The following is a 16137-nucleotide window of genomic DNA, read 5'->3' as shown; positions in this document are numbered from 1 at the left end:
TTTTGTTGACACCATCTGTGGAATCCCTGCTTGTCACTTGTTGTTGTCGGTGTTGACCCTAGTTAATGATCGGTGAATTTATACAGAAAATCAGTGTGTTCAACAAACAGATTAATTGACGAGTGGGTATGGAAGTGAGGACGTTTACATATTGAATGGATGAGTAGGGATGTGGTTTATAAAAGTATATTTTATGCAAAAAGGAGAGCGTTCAGATGTGAAACAAAATACGTCTAAATTGTTAAGTGACCAACGGAACTTAGGGGTCAGTTTCATGAAAGTGGGATGTCTGAGAATATTGTTCACTTTTCAAAATATTTCTGGATGAGCCGAAATTAAATATATGGGGCATTCTCTGGAAAAAAAGCCACTTGAAAAAAAAGTTGTTTCTTTTCTTTGGCAATTATATATCTTATAGTACATGTAAAACCTAAAATAAAACATATGGTTTTAGGTCTGTGTAACGCGGGGTTGCCATATTATAAGGGGCCATAGTTCTTTGTAAAAAAATTTTCGAACCGCCATAACTTTAAAACTAATGAACAGATTTTAAAACACTATGTGACTTTTTTGAATTTCTCAAACTTTGAAACTGTATATAGAAAAATTTTTTAAAATTAATATTTCATAGCAAAAAATGAAAAAATGTTTTTTTTTGGAATTTTTAACAATTTATGCCCCCTTCGATTTTTTTTCGAAAATATCTTAAAATGTTCCTTATTTCATCACCTTTTTACCCCCCAAAGGGAATTTTGGGACAGCAGTATTTGTATGAGCTACAAAAAAAAAACCAACTCAGAACATGATGAAAAATCATTGATTTATGCACTATTATTATCAGAATTTAGCGTAACCCAGGATTAACGACGTGGACGTAGCAGACATTTAATCCCTTTTTGTTTTTTTTTTTATTTTTTAATATTTTTTTTTTATTTTTTTTGTATTTTTCAAATTTTTAATTTTTTTTGTTTTTGTTTTTTATTTAAAATTATCACGTACTTGAATCTAATCTACATAATAATTAAAAAAAAAAAAACCAAAAAAAACAACCAAAAAAGAAATAAAAATTTGAAAAATACTAAAAAAATTTTAAAAAAATATTAAAAATAAAAAAAAAAACAAAAAGGGATTAAATGTCTGCTACGTCCACGTCGTTAAAACATTTTGAATACATTACCAACTATTTATATGAAAGGTAATACGAAGCAATCAGACCAAAAATTTAATTTTTTTTTGTGAATAACTGAATGAAAGAGGAACTATTGAATTTTTCGAAAATTTTACCATAACAAGTTTTTTTTTTCTTTTGACTTAGGCATAACTATAAGGCTAAGGCTATGCGTTATGAAACGAAATTCGTGAAAATAACGTAAATTTTCTAACCAATACTAAAAAGTAAGTAAGGAACGTTTTGGAATTTTCGAAACGAATAAAATAATTACTAAAATATACATGTGAAAGTTAATATGGAATGTAGGAATGCATATTTGCTGTTATGTTTGAATGAAATTTGCTTTATTGCCGTTGGAAAAGAATGAGATAATAGTAGTAAGCCCACCTAGCAGTTCTAATTATAGTATATACTGCTAGTAATTATTCTAACCGTGCTAAAAAACTCTCTTTTTTGACATTCTGAACAAATATTTCCTTAACTCAAGCTCAAGTTATAGTACGCACGTGCGTCAGCCGGTAACACTTGCAACGAAATTCCAATTATGCCCACTATTACTCACTTACTGGACGCCTTAATAAATCTTAATTATGCGACTGCTAATAAATCAAAAATTTACCTGAAAACCAAACTATTTGGGGTTATGAATATATGAGTATGTAACTAAGTGTATGTATCTGTAAAAAAGATGCCGCCAGGCACCAAGCAGTGACTTTTATAATAAATGTAATAATAATAATGCCACGTGTGCATTACAATAAATGAAAATACATAAGAATGTGTGTATGTTGGACGCCCATTAAAACTTACGCCACTACACCAGTGCACCGACGATGCGACGATGCTACGTACAGTCTACAAAATCTCGACCAAAAGTTCGTTTCAAGCCCAAAGCATTCGTTTGCGTATAATTTATTGTTCATAAATTCAATTTATGCAAGAAAATTTCACACACATACTACTACATAGAGAAAGAGCACACTTAGAAGAGGGAGCATACACCTATTACTCATCGCGTTAGGTGAAAGATAAAGTTTTCCTCATGGTGATGTCGTTGAACGTTGGATGGCCTAACTGAGCAAACGAACGAAGAAACAAGAATAAAAACATCTAAACAAAAACAATAGAGATGAAGCACCAAGAATATCGCTTTCCAACTTCAGCCAAACACTTATACTCAAGAAGAGAAGGCGCGAAGACACCTTGAAAGCAAATGAATAGGAAAATTTCGCCGGTGTTGAAAATGCCTTGACTAGTGTGGCAAGGTGTTGTATCAGAACTTAAGAAAAGATGCCAGTAGGAAACTGGTTACACAGATTTTCTTTTATCAGGTCAGAATATACCTCTGCTTGAGCTTTTGCTTAAAAACCAAGTCTTCTTTAACCACAAAATAAATCACAAGACGAACTATATCTTGTAGAACATTTTATTTAACCAAAATATATTTTATTGACCGGTTGAGAATTGCAGACATGTTAACGTTATGAAGAAAACATTGACTTGTTAAAAAAACTATGACCGCAGAATATCCAAGCGGATACATGGATGGAAAGAGAGCACTTCTGTAAAAAGTTAACCCCGATAGCGCATTCTTTTAGATATTCAGAAGACCTCAGAGATCGCTTGCCTAACCTTGCGAAGTTCTTGTAAAGCTACGAGATCCATCAAGTAGAATTACTCTCGAATCGTTTATGGGAGCCACTCCCTCTTTTGCACTCAAGTTCCAGCAGAGCTTTTATCATTTCCCAACCACATTTCTTTTCGCCCACCTGTCTAATGGCTTAAATGCGCTCAATGCGTTATGGGACATGTAAAACACATTAAATGTATTTATTCGCGCCAAACTCGAAACTCTAACAAGTAAATGTAAATATTTATTTATGAGACGCCAGAAAGTGGTAGACTTCCAAGGGCAGGTAAGTAAGAAAATGGGTGGATGCGAGCGCATATATTAGAACGTATTGTTTTGCTGTTGTTGTTATGTTACTTTTCTGTAATGCAGAGCTTCTTCTTCAATAGAGAGACTAAGTTTGATAAGCACACAGCTTTGATTTAAAGCCCTTGGAATATTTTTTGAGTGGCGCCCAAAGGTGTTAGAAAGCTTTGAAATATGCGTCAATGATTGGAGAAGTAACGGGTGATTTTTTTGAGGTTAGGATTTTCATGCATTAGTATTTGACAGATCACGTGGGATTTCAGACATGGTGTCAAAGAGAAAGATGCTCAGTATGCTTTGACATTTCATCATGAATAGACTTACTAACGAGCAACGCTTGCAAATCATTGAATTTTATTACCAAAATCAGTGTTCGGTTCGAAATGTTTTTATCGACAAATTTTGTTCAGCGATGAGGCTCATTTCTGGTTGAATGGCTACGTAAATAAGCAAAATTGCCGCATTTGGGGTGAAGAGCAACCAGAAGCCGTTCAAGAACTGCCCATGCATCCCGAAAAATGCACTGTTTGGTGTGGTTTGTACGCTGGTGGAATCATTGGACCGTATTTTTTCAAAGATGCTGTTGGACGCAACGTTACGGTGAATGGCGATCGCTATCGTTCGATGCTAACAAACTTTTTGTTGCCAAAAATGGAAGAACTGAACTTGGTTGACATGTGGTTTCAACAAGATGGCGCTACATGCCACACAGCTCGCGATTCTATGGCCATTTTGAGGGAAAACTTCGGAGAACAATTCATCTCAAGAAATGGACCCGTAAGTTGGCCACCAAGATCATGCGATTTAACGCCTTTAGACTATTTTTTGTGGGGCTACGTCAAGTCTAAAGTCTACAGAAATAAGCCAGCAACTATTCCAGCTTTGGAAGACAACATTTCCGAAGAAATTCGGGCTATTCCGGCCGAAATGCTCGAAAAAGTTGCCCAAAATTGGACTTTCCGAATGGACCACCTAAGACGCAGCCGCGGTCAACATTTAAATGAAATTATCTTCAAAAAGTAAATGTCATGAACCAATCTAACGTTTCAAATAAAGAACCGATGAGATTTTGCAAATTTGCGTTTTTTTTTAAAAAAAGTTATCAAGCTCTTAAAAAATCACCCTTTAATATAATAATCAGTTGAATAGCGGATAATGAGAGTAAAGGAGAGAGAGATATAAAGAGAATAAAAGAGAGAGGCATAAAAACAATGAGGGAATGAGTAAAAAATATTGAATTGGAGAGACCTTATAACAAGATTTTCTTCGGTTTACCAAAGATCTGTGATCCAAACCACTATAAAAGGTCTGTAACACTCCAAATCTCCAGCCAACTCCCTTGTTCATTGAACCGATACTGAGCTTCATTTTACTAACCTCAAAATTAAAACACCGCATGAAACACCCTCTATTATCTTAGAGAAAAGAGATCTTATTAGCAAATAACAAAATCTATGCTTAACCAGCCCGTCTAAAATATTTATAATTTCAGTCAGTATGAGTTCGCCTGTTAATCCGTCAAGTCGTGTTCGCATTGAAATGTAAGTATTTATTATTCTCACGATTTAATTAATAAGTACTAAACAACTGAAGTACAAGCATTGTTATGTAAATAATAACAACAACAGCAAAAACAATAAAACCGGTCATGAAAAAATCCCCTAAAGCTTTAGACGTTTATAAGTGAAGACTGCGCTGCTATACTGTGTAGATAATTGAAGATTCCACGAATAGGAATTTTTATCTAAAAATAGCTCTGTTTTACTTAGTTCGAAATCTCCTGAGGAACTACCATAATATCTGGATTTAAGTTTGGCAGACCAGCTCTTGAGTTAAACTCGCATCTATTCCATGTATCAAATACTTTAAAAACTATTTTATTTTTGTCAGAAATGTTTGATGTACTTCAAAAGATCGACTATTGACTCCGTACGCCACACCAATAACGATGAGTAGCTCATCCAGTGATTGCTCGAGCTCTGCAACATCAGGTATATACTGTGAAGGACCTCAAACATCTCCGACTACAAATCAACAGGAAAGTTTACAAGAAGAAGGAACTAATTCTTCAGACTACACCTTGGCTAGAGCGGATCTATTAGACAATGAGGAACAGTGTAATATTTTACGACGACGTATTACAGATTATGAAATTAGAAATTTCATGGAGGTAAGTACATTTAAAAGTAAATATTTGAAGAATATTTCTACACTCTTCCATCTCACGTACTCTTTAAGGTGTGTAAGAGTCCAGAATTCTTGGACTTCAGCGTCGAACACTTGCAGCGTATTGTTGAACATGATGATTTGAATGTAAGCTCGGAGGCGGATATCTTTTGGGCCATCCGGCGTTGGTATAAATATGACGAGGAGGCACGAAGACCCCACTTACCCGATTTGATTGCTTGTTTACGACTAACACAATTCGATGTCGATTTCTTATATTCACATATAAATACACTACCGGGCTGTGAGCTACTCGTGAACAAGACAGTGGAATGGTTGCTCCGACCTTGCGCACGTAGTACTATAACGCTACGCTACACGAAGGCTCGCAAAGTGCTGCAAACCGAAGAAGAAACCTACTGGATCATTGTACAAACTCGAGGAGATGTGAGTAAACACAGACTTATGAAGAGTTAAGACATAATTATAATATATATTCCCAATACAGCATAGGTACGTGGACAAATGTCTTATCCGCTATAGCAAAGCTCTAAATGAATGGCAGAAGTGGACCGACATAAAACTGGAGCGCAGTAACTTTTGTGTAGTACAATTGGAACATGTTATCATCTGTATTGGCGGCTTAGAACGTAATACCAAGCCGAGCAATCATGTCAATCGCTATAATTTGAGTACAAAAATTTGGGAACCAATGCCATCGATGGAACAGCGTCGCGTTTACATGAGTGTCGCGCTCTTGGATGGCAAAATATATGCCTGCGGTGGACAGGATGAAAAATACCAAGCTCTGGACATCGTAGAAGAGTAAGTGGTTTCGAAAGAGACTTAGACTTAACCGTCATTGTACCGTTTACAGTTCTCACATCTTTCTAGGTTCGACACGATTGCTGGACGTTGGCAGACTATAGCTAGCATGTCCATACGTCGCGCCGGCGCTGGTGCTGCAGTCTTGGATGGTAAACTTTATGTGATTGGTGGCTTTAATCGTGCGCATTTACGGTCTGTGGAACGTTATGATCCAAAGAAAAATAGTTGGACACAATGTGCGGAAATGAATGAGGCACGCGGTTGGCCTGGAGTGAGTGCTAAATGTTGAAAAAGTCAAAATTATGTAACGAGTATTTTTAGGTGGCGGTACATAATGGGCATATTTATGCGATCGGCGGTTGGTTCAATGGCGCAATAAGAACGGTCGAACGCTACAGTTTGTCAGTTAATAAATGGACAACAGTGAGTTTTGTGATTACTGAACTTAATGAGAGCTTATAAATTCTTAAATAATGGTTCCCTACAGCTTTGCTGCCTGAATGTGGCTCGCGGTAGCATTTGTGGTTTGTCTATGAATCAGACACTGTGGGCGATAGGTGGCTACGGCGATGGTGCACTGAAGGACACTGTGGAAGTCTACGATGATGAAAATGATAAATGGCTGGAACAGAAAATGTTACCAGAAGCTGGGCGATATGTGCATTAAGTGTTTAAAACTTAGAGTATGAAAAATAAAAGTGATAAATGTAAAGAAGATTCTTTCTATATTTAATCCCATGTGGTAACTCGGTAAAATTATTTTGGAGTGTTTTTTGGTGGATTCAATTCTGGCAGAAATATTAGAAGTAGACGCTAACTAGACTAGACGATAACTAGCTTTCTTTGTCGGCGTTTTTGATCGAGTGATGTAATAATAAACGGCAAAATGTTTCAAAATACTAGGTGGGTCAAATTGACCCTTCAACGTAATAAGTGTAATGAAATTACATTTGGCATCCTCCAGCAACATAAAAAACAGATATTATTTTAATTTTCATATTTATCTATTCCTTTTACTGCAGTTAACAAATAGAAGATTAATCAATACAATATGACTAGACTAACACGCGAAGACGAGTTTTACTGAAAATTGGGTCAAATTGACCCAAACATAGCAGAAGGGTTAAAACTATTTAATAACAATACATGCTTTAGAGATGCTTTAGTATTTCCTATGGATGAACCATTACTTTTTGGAAACTGCATGAAAGAGATGAGATAAAGAGGGCTGGATAATATATATCCTTTCCTGCTTTGTATCTTTTGAATTTCGCGGCTATGTATCCGCTAGAGAAACGTTCCGTGAGATTAATGGTGTTTTGGGGGATGGCACTCTATCACTTCGAACTGCGGAGGAATGGTTTCGACGATTCAGAGCGGGTAAAAACGACACCATGGATAAGTCAGCCGGCGGAAGACCTGTGACGACGAATACCGATCAAATTATGGAAAATATCGAGTTAGACCGAAATGTGGAATCTCGTGACCACGCCTAACAGATGGGCGTTAGTCACCAAGCCATTTTAAACCATCTGCAGAAAGCTGGATACACAAAAAAGCATGATTTGACGCAAAGACACCTTCTGAACCGAGTCAACGCTTGGGATATGCTGCTGAAAGGGAACAAACTCGACCCTGGCGACGAAAAATGGACCACACACGACAGTATCAGGCGAAAACGGTACTGCTCAAAGGCCGGTGAATAGTCCCAAACAGTGGCTTTGTGTTTGCTGGGATTGAGAGGGAATCATCCACTATAAGCTACTCCCATATGGCCAGACGCTTAGTTCTACCATCTACTGCGAACAACTGGACCGCTTGAAGCAGACGCTCGACCAGAAGTGTCCAGAATTGGACAACAGGATGGGTGTAGTGTTCCACCTGGACAACGCCAGACCACACACTTCGTTGACGACTCGTCTGAAGCTACGGGAGCTCGGATGGGAGGTTTTATCGCATCCGCCATATAGCCCGGGCATATGCCAAATGATTACCACCTCTTCCTATCCATAGCGAACGCCTTTGGTGGTGTAAAATTGGACTCAAAAGAGGCTTGTGGAAAGTGGCTGTCCGAGTTCTTCGCAAATAAGGAGAAGATATTTGACAACATTATATTTACAAAACCAAGAAGTAACTAGTCAAATTTTCTTAACAAAAAGTTGCATTACTGATTAGTTAATTTAAGAAGAAGAATTATCGGAATTAAGTGGAAGAGAGTAGTTATGACTTAACTGAAGAGTTGGTAAATGTTTAATTCGCTTGAAATGCTGTTAACGTGCATACATTTAGTCTTATGTAACTGTAAGATAAGGATATGCTGGTATATTTTCGAATTGTAGATCTCAATGAATCGGAACTTTTATCAATACTACTCCATCTGGCTGTGATCCTATCGAATTTCTCATCCAGCATAGAGTTGTTCAACTTTGTCGGGCCTGACAGAAACTCACTCTCATTTGAACGATTACTTTTGCAAATAAAAATGTTTCTTCACAAGATTTATGAGTCTGTGATTAAACAGGTTGTCCGTTTTAAAGCACTCACTTAGTACATATCACGAGAGATCAGAAGAGGGTGATATAAATGGAGAGAGGGTTCGCAAAACACTACGCTATAAAAATAAATAAATTTTATTCAATTATAATTCAATTATTGTTTTCATTATCTAGCTAAGATTTTACTAAGCTTGCGCTCGACGTAAGAGACAAACTTAAAGCTCTTAATGCTAGAGTCTAAAACAGGTTTTGAGTATCGTACATTACAAAAGCATTCTATCTATTAGTCGCCTGCGAACACTTGTACTTAACGGATTGCAATGCTCGGATGCATTTTTGTATACAATTTGTGTTTAAAACAAGCTGATTTCAAATACCTCTTACCGCGGGTCGGGGAAAATATTTGAAACACCAAGCTTGAGTGAGAACTATTTCATTCTAATTTTATTTTGGTTTTTTACTTACTTATATACAAATTTTAGAATTATCTTAAGAACTAATTATATATGTATGTGTGTATGTCTATATGTATATTTTATATGTTGCACGATAAGGGGTTATTTCAAATGCACACAAGCAATTGCCCAAATGTATTTTTATAACTAATAGGTTATCTTGTGCATACATATAAATGTGTTTGTTGAGTGCATGCATGTTGCATATAGATGCATGCGTGCCTCATATAAATGTATGTGCGTTGCATATATAAATGTATGTATTATATGTATGTATGTATGTATGCTCGTTAAATATATTTGAACATACATATTTATGTTCAGTGGACTGTATGTGTTCTTATATTTTTCTTATTTAATATTCTTAATATGTAGAGTAATAAAAAATGTATATATATGTATTGCTGCATAAAAACTAAGTGTGGCCTTTTGACGCCAACATACATGTTCATTTTTGAACAATTTGTATTAAACAGTTATTAAAAACAAAAAAAAAAATGGAGCGTTGTTCGAAAAGTGAAAATAAACCGATTTTAGCGAAGAGTGATTTGCACTCCGGCGATTCAAATGAGAGTGAAACCATCATATTAAGCAACTGTGAACTAGTACAAAGTGATATTGATGTGATAACGCAACATTTTGCTTATGCAACGTATTTGGATTTATCGTATAATGAGAAAATAGGTAGGAAATTGTAATGAGTGTGAGGTGTGACGTCGAATTAAGTATTTATAATGCTGACTGCTTGTCTCGGCCGCGCACTAGACAACAAAACTTGTATTATAAGCGCATATACTGACAACGCATGTGTAACGGAAACAACATTTACAAGCTTTATTGCTAGCGGTGATTTTGCTCTTATTGCCGAGATAATTATGAACAGCTTATTTTTGTATTTGTTTTTGCTTATTTGCATTATTTTATATTTATATTTTATACTAACTAACAATTTTAATTGTTGGTTGTTATTACACTGTTGTTGTTAATTATTGGCGGTAAAAATGCCGGTATTTGATGTTACATTAATATTCTTAGAAGAAATATGTGCACAATTTTCATTATTTGTTTAATTAGCATCCCATTTACATGAGGCTGATTTCTCTGATTCATGATAGAGCCCTGTGACAGTTATGGGACCGTTATTAAATGAAGCAGATCACACCTTATATTTCTCAGAAAACGGTAGCCATCGACTCTCCGTCAAATAGAACAGTCTTAGCATTTTCCAGAGCAGATCAGCCGTCCGCCACTTCGATGGTGCCTCGGTCATGTGGAGCCATGTTTAAGGAACGGCCGGGAAACCACTCAGAAACTCCATCGAATGGCATTTAAACAGTGGCAGACACTGCTCTAGGGTGGTATCATGGTTACGACTGTCGATCGAAGTGAGCAAACACGAGACCAATCGAGCTGACGACTGCAAGATATAACACACGCGATTGTTGTTGCTACTAGAGTGTCAAAAACATTCCGCAAGTAATTTTAAAGGGTGATGCCAAGTCCTTGACTGCATAAAAATCCGGATACGCTTCGCTTACATAGACTCGACTGTAGTGGAAACAACTCTGTCTTTCGAAATGCCAACGGTTTCAGTTATCTCGCGCTTCTTCAACCGGGCGTCTGTCAATATAAGCTGGTGCACTTTTGTCGCATTACCCTTCGTGGTGACAGCCGAACTCTTAAGGAAATCTCATTAAAAACCAACATACGACCACACTGAAACCTGTTAGACCAATTTTCGACGGTTACCATCGATGTAGAGAAGTCATCGGTCTCCAAGTGCACTTGATTTAACTCTGCGAATTCATTTCCAAAAAAGATTCGAAACACCGATCAATATTGCCCAACTTCGAGTCAAGAATACGTCGAGAATACGAATTCAAATAGTATATATTTATCTCCAGTCTACTTGGGATATTTTGCCCTCTACAACAAGCAACACAATTTCAAATGTTCTAAAAATTTCATCAAATTTTATACTTTCAGCTTCCATTAAATTCCTACTGACCCCTACAACGCTGTTCCTTAAGGGCTGCACGAGTTTGCATGAAATAAAGTACAGCTTCAGCACGTGCACGCTGAAAGGACTAGATATTTCAGGCTGTCCCATTGACTACCAAGAACACTTCTCGAACTATGACTTTCCGATGCTAGAAAGCCTCCAACTCAGCTGGCAACCGAAAGTGGATTGGCAAAAATTGCTAATAAAACTGAAGGCGTTGAACAATCTGAAGCTTGAAAACGTTAGCAAGCAGAACTCAAATATCACCGGTGCAAAGGAACCACCACAAAGCTGTGAAACACTGCTACTGGCGCTGTGCGATTGTAAACACATCAAATCTGTCACTTTTGGTGGCCTGCTTAATGTGCATGATATCAGTCAGATGAGCAAGTTGACTGACAGAAAACTGTCATTTCATATTAGAAACGAAAGCGGTCAACTTTTAAGCAGATTGCATAACTTACAAAACTTAGACACAGTCTATCTGGAGCACGTCAATGATGTTAAAGATGTTGATTTGTTAAATTTGATAAAAAGTTGCGCAAACTTGTCAAAAATAACGTTGGATTATTGTGATGGCGTGACAAGGGATTTCATATTCAGCGCTACTGAGTTCTTGCGCGAACGCGATAAAGACGAGCCACTAAAGGCGCGCCTCAATCTGGAGATGTGTGGCTGTGCCGGCATTACGGAAGATATACAGGAGGTAAGTCCCGAGTTCCTACAAATATATGAAGTCTCTCTAATATTATTTATTATTTTTTTATCCACCCAAGCATCCTCTATATGCGAAAGCTGAATCCGCTTTGAGCTTAATATTATTCTTCGAGTGCAAACATCCAACGACTAGCTACAGAAATGAGTGAGTACATAAATGATTTTTAAATTGTATGAGACTAGAATTCACGAGCTGTCGCTTGAAATGGAATGCAAATAAAATTCAAACTTTACTACTTAATATTGGGATCTTTGAAATCTGTTTCCCAAGAAAGGATCTCTTTTGGATCAACTTTATGCACCATATAAGATCTAGATCGGTCCGATCTCCAAGATTTGATCCTGAGGCCCTGAATAATAAATTGTAACACATTCAGAAGAAACATTTGGAGTCCCAAGTTACGTGTTCAAATTTCCGTCAAGAACCTGAGCTGCGGATGTTACCTCAACTAAGAGGTCAAATAATTTTGGGCCTGTTTCCTAAGATAAGATGCTTTGACTACTTTCTGACAAAATTTTCCTTGAAAAGATGGGTATTTAAGACCTTATACCATCAATTCATATTCTCTTTTATAACTTTTGAACAAAGAACTTTGGAAATCTACGTTCCAGTTCTAAACAATTTATCCTCTTGAAAACACTCTTAACTATAGGAATGCCTTTCGAGATTCAAAATACATATATACTATATTTTTCTCTGCTTTCAGCCTCATCATCCCATATCCACCGCCAAATGTACAACTGAGCATTTACGTACTCTTTGAAATCTACAAGAAGCTCATAAATCAACCGGTTGCACAGCGATTCGCTACCGTTTGTGAAGATTTCGAAAACGCAGCCATCGAAGAGGAGCGACATCTAAAGATAATCGCTTGTCGCAAAGCGCAAATCGTACACAATGACATCTATGATGCTTACTTAGAGACTACTTCTGAAAGGAAAGACTTTTTCAACGAGCTATGCTGTGAAAACGCTACAAAAATCGCGCTCAATAATCGTGCAATCATCTTTGACACGATACTTGATGATTTTCCTAAACTGAAGCGTTTAAGGCTCATAAATTGCTTTATCGCTGAAGAGGAGTTTCCTAGGAATAAGCAATATAATAATATCAGCGATTTGGAAATATTGGGTGCGAATGCTATTCGACTGTGGCAAGGTATAGCCGTACTTTTTCCGAATGTCGGAGTAGTAAATCTAATGGATGCTGCACTCGAAAGCCCTTTGGAGATAGCAATGTTTAGAATACCACGTTTTAAAGACAACACAGTCTTCCAAAATATCACAAGGTTCACTGTGATTGGCAGTATTTTGTGTGATGAGGAAGTGGAGTTCCTAGCTAATCTAACACAACTGAAAAATGTCTCTATTGTTAGAAACTTAAAAGTTACAGGTATGTTATTCCACCATTGAGAACCTATTCCGCAAAGAGATTAAGATTATCCAACTGAGTCTGGTATTCTAGGACAAGTTGTCCAGCTTGAGTAAGAATGCAATACAAGATATCGAAGTTTTCTAAAATTTGAAGCTTCCTAACCTCACTTTATATTCAAATTAAAATCTTACTTTTTCAGGCAAACATATCGCCGAGCTCAGTAGTGTAAAGGAGCTCCAACTGAATTACTGCGACAATTTGAGCCACTACTACTTAGCAGACATACTGAGCTCATTATCACTACGCTCGCTTGACTTGCGTCACAGTACATTAATTGATGTCTCTATGCACCTCACGTATCTCATGTGGTTGAGTTGTGAAACGCTCGTTACACTCAAAATCGACTGGAAGCTAGAACATACCATTACGGCATTACAAACGCTGCAAGCATTAAAAGATATTGAAGTGCGAAATTTGAATACAAATGCTTGTGCAATTTGTATGCGTGACGAACTGTTAAGGGTTCAAGATCTGAATTTTCAAATTCATCCGCCACGCTGCGCTTGCGCCGAAGCACCACAGGCACGTTTAATACCATGCTTCTTTCGCACGCTTATCGCGCGTACTAACATCACAAAGCTGACACTCGAAGCTGGAGTTTTGTGTAGAAATCTCAATTACTTGCACCACCTGCGACACCTAACGCATCTCAGCATCATTGCTAAGAAAGCCGGGCTGGATGGTTTTTGCATACCAACGAATTTCTCTCAAACCCTAGGACAGCTTGTGAACTTGGAGTATTTGAATTTAGCGAGGTTTTTCTACTGCTACGACGACGTTATTTATATCGTCGATAGATGTCGCAAACTAAACGAGGTTAGATTAAAGCAGTGTGTTGAGTTCTCGGATGTGGTGCCCTATGACCTAGTTGAAGTACTGAAGCACAAGCGCATTAAGGATCAGCTGACATTCAGATTATATATGCTTAATCTGATGGTGGACTCCAGCGAAGCGTGTGGTGAGATGTAATGATTTGACATTAAAGACTTTTTAATTGAAGCCGCTGTATTTTCAGGAGCGCTCGGGCGACAGCAATCAGGAAATAAGTAGTTTTATTATCCTATAAGAACGATTTTCGAATGATAATAATTTTCTATTTAAAAAGGTTAACCGCTTTGAAGATATTGCTGATTATATAAAAGTGATTTTTCTTTAGAACCGAAGCATCAAGCAACTTGGGAAAGCACTTAAAACTATCGATTAACGAAGAAGTTAATAAATGACTAAAAACACTTCGTACTACAATTCATTGTTTATTATTTCCTTCATGAGCTCTGAGCTAAAAGTTTCGACACGAATAATCACAATCGTCTATATATGCAAATCTGTTTTAGCGCAACGACTCTGAACTCCATTTTGAATAGCTCCCTTATGGATGAATTAGTCTATGAAGAGAATTAATGGAAATTCTAGAAGATTTTTCATTCCATATTCGTCAAAAATTTTATCTCCGACCAATTCGACTTTTCCCAAGTTAACAAAAACTTTAAGGCGCCGGTTTCCTAATTAACAAACAACCGTTTCGGTTTGAAGAAGTCTCATTAATTTGGTGAAAGTTTGATGTTTCTATCTACGATGAATATTGCTGACCTGCGATAGTTACAAATTAAGTAAAGCCACGGACAACCTAGGTCATCTTTACCCACCCGACCAATCGAATGTCCAACATAAATGCGTACTGCAAAGTCGGATCGGAATGGAGCATAACTATAGTCAATATTTCTTGAAAATACTTTTGGGAGGAACGTTTTGGTCGGCTTTAAGTGGAACAGGGAACCGAAAGTTGAAGATGTGGTCTTCGATAATATCAATAAAATGTGAACTATAATTTAGAGCCTTTGGAACTCTTTGAGATCTGCTATACAAGATTTACGTCGGTATTTTAACACTCAGTTTAAACTTCCAAGGTAGAAACCGAAAAAAGACATTCGTGAGATATAGCCAGAAATGGTAACCAAGCTGTGAAAAAAGAGAGTCCCAGAACTATTAATCCCCCTATCAATTCCTTCGACGAATCCGTTGTAAAAAACTTATATTACAAATCTCTCGATTCTCTCTAAAGGCGTAGAGAGCAAATTTTTCAGCCAATCTCTGCTATAAACCATATTTTATCCAATTTATTAAATTATAAATTTTCCTAACGCATATGTCACCTATAGTTCATGACAGTCAAATATACATCCAGTCATATTGGGTAACAAATATCTTATTACTTCACTGTCTGACTTCAGAAGCCTTAGCGACGAGAGTAAATTTTCCACTTGAAGGCGTTAACAACAGCAGCAACACAATAAAATACATAAATAAATCTTCAAAAGGTGCATGTCATATAAGAGACCTTACAATTTACCCCATCAATGAATGGGTTAACAGCAAGAAAAAAACGTACGAAGCAACAACAATAAGAAAGAAGAAAGACCACAAAATGAATGAAGAAACACTGATTTCCAGCCTTTTATGCCATTCATATGGAAATGATATGCCAGAAATTTGTGTAACTCATACATAATATATTAAGCGCATATCCAAGGATACCGTGTCGGTGAATATTAGGCACATAAACTACGGCTGCGACTTCATCATAATGTTTGTTTGAAGACTAAATCAATTTATTGTATTTTTCATTGGAATTTCGAGTCAAATACGAGTTTTCTCGGATATTTATAACGGTACACAAAAAGGTAAAAAAAAATGATATTAAAAGTATTATTATTTAATGTTTGGGTGTGTGAGTATGTGTTGAATAATATAGAGTACAACTAAGAACGACCAATATTTTCATCGATAACATTTTTTAATCCAAAGAGTTGAAATTCTGCAAATTATTGAGTTGTTTCCGGGTTTTTGAGTGAATTTTCATTTTATTATCATTTTACATTTTAGTGGGTTGTTTCAAAGGAAGGCAAGCACCCGACTTCTTCTAATAGCAATA

General features: G+C 36.8%; 3 protein-coding genes across 3 annotated transcripts in view; 2 read left to right on the top strand and 1 right to left on the bottom strand.

The window, feature by feature from the left end:
- The window catches only part of LOC105219249 (uncharacterized), a 705022-nt gene that overhangs the window by 246650 nt on the left and 442235 nt on the right, over positions 1-16137 (bottom strand). The gene's annotated exons all lie outside the window — the stretch shown is intronic.
- On the top strand, positions 4850-6775 carry Klhl17_1 (kelch-like protein diablo). Its single transcript, XM_054231997.1, has 6 exons — positions 4850-5277; positions 5346-5720; positions 5782-6098; positions 6168-6372; positions 6423-6524; positions 6589-6775. Exons 1-6 carry the CDS (start codon positions 5056-5058, stop codon positions 6766-6768), a joined length of 1401 nt encoding a protein of 466 aa, XP_054087972.1. The 5' UTR covers positions 4850-5055; the 3' UTR covers positions 6769-6775.
- Positions 9549-14174, top strand: LOC105220643 (uncharacterized). Its single transcript, XM_054230991.1, has 5 exons — positions 9549-9735; positions 11038-11759; positions 11830-11915; positions 12478-13163; positions 13345-14174. Exons 1-5 carry the CDS (start codon positions 9549-9551, stop codon positions 14172-14174), a joined length of 2511 nt encoding a protein of 836 aa, XP_054086966.1.

This window comes from Zeugodacus cucurbitae, chromosome 5, assembly GCF_028554725.1.
Source record: "Zeugodacus cucurbitae isolate PBARC_wt_2022May chromosome 5, idZeuCucr1.2, whole genome shotgun sequence".
NCBI classification, from domain to species: domain Eukaryota; kingdom Metazoa; phylum Arthropoda; class Insecta; order Diptera; family Tephritidae; genus Zeugodacus; species Zeugodacus cucurbitae.
The sequence above is the reverse complement of the archived record's forward strand: the minus strand, read 5'-3'. Positions and strand labels throughout refer to the sequence as shown.

Coding starts and splice junctions, on each gene's coding strand:
- LOC105220643 (XM_054230991.1), top strand. CDS start 9,549: ATGGAGCGTTGTTCGAAAAGTGAAAATAAACCGATTTTAGCGAAGAGT. Junction 11,760..11,829: donor TTACGGAAGATATACAGGAG/GTAAGTCCCGAG, acceptor TATCCACCCAAG/CATCCTCTATATGCGAAAGC. Junction 13,164..13,344: donor TAGAAACTTAAAAGTTACAG/GTATGTTATTCC, acceptor TTACTTTTTCAG/GCAAACATATCGCCGAGCTC.
- Klhl17_1 (XM_054231997.1), top strand. CDS start 5,056: ATGAGTAGCTCATCCAGTGATTGCTCGAGCTCTGCAACATCAGGTATA. Junction 5,721..5,781: donor TTGTACAAACTCGAGGAGAT/GTGAGTAAACAC, acceptor TTCCCAATACAG/CATAGGTACGTGGACAAATG. Junction 6,525..6,588: donor CAGTTAATAAATGGACAACA/GTGAGTTTTGTG, acceptor GGTTCCCTACAG/CTTTGCTGCCTGAATGTGGC.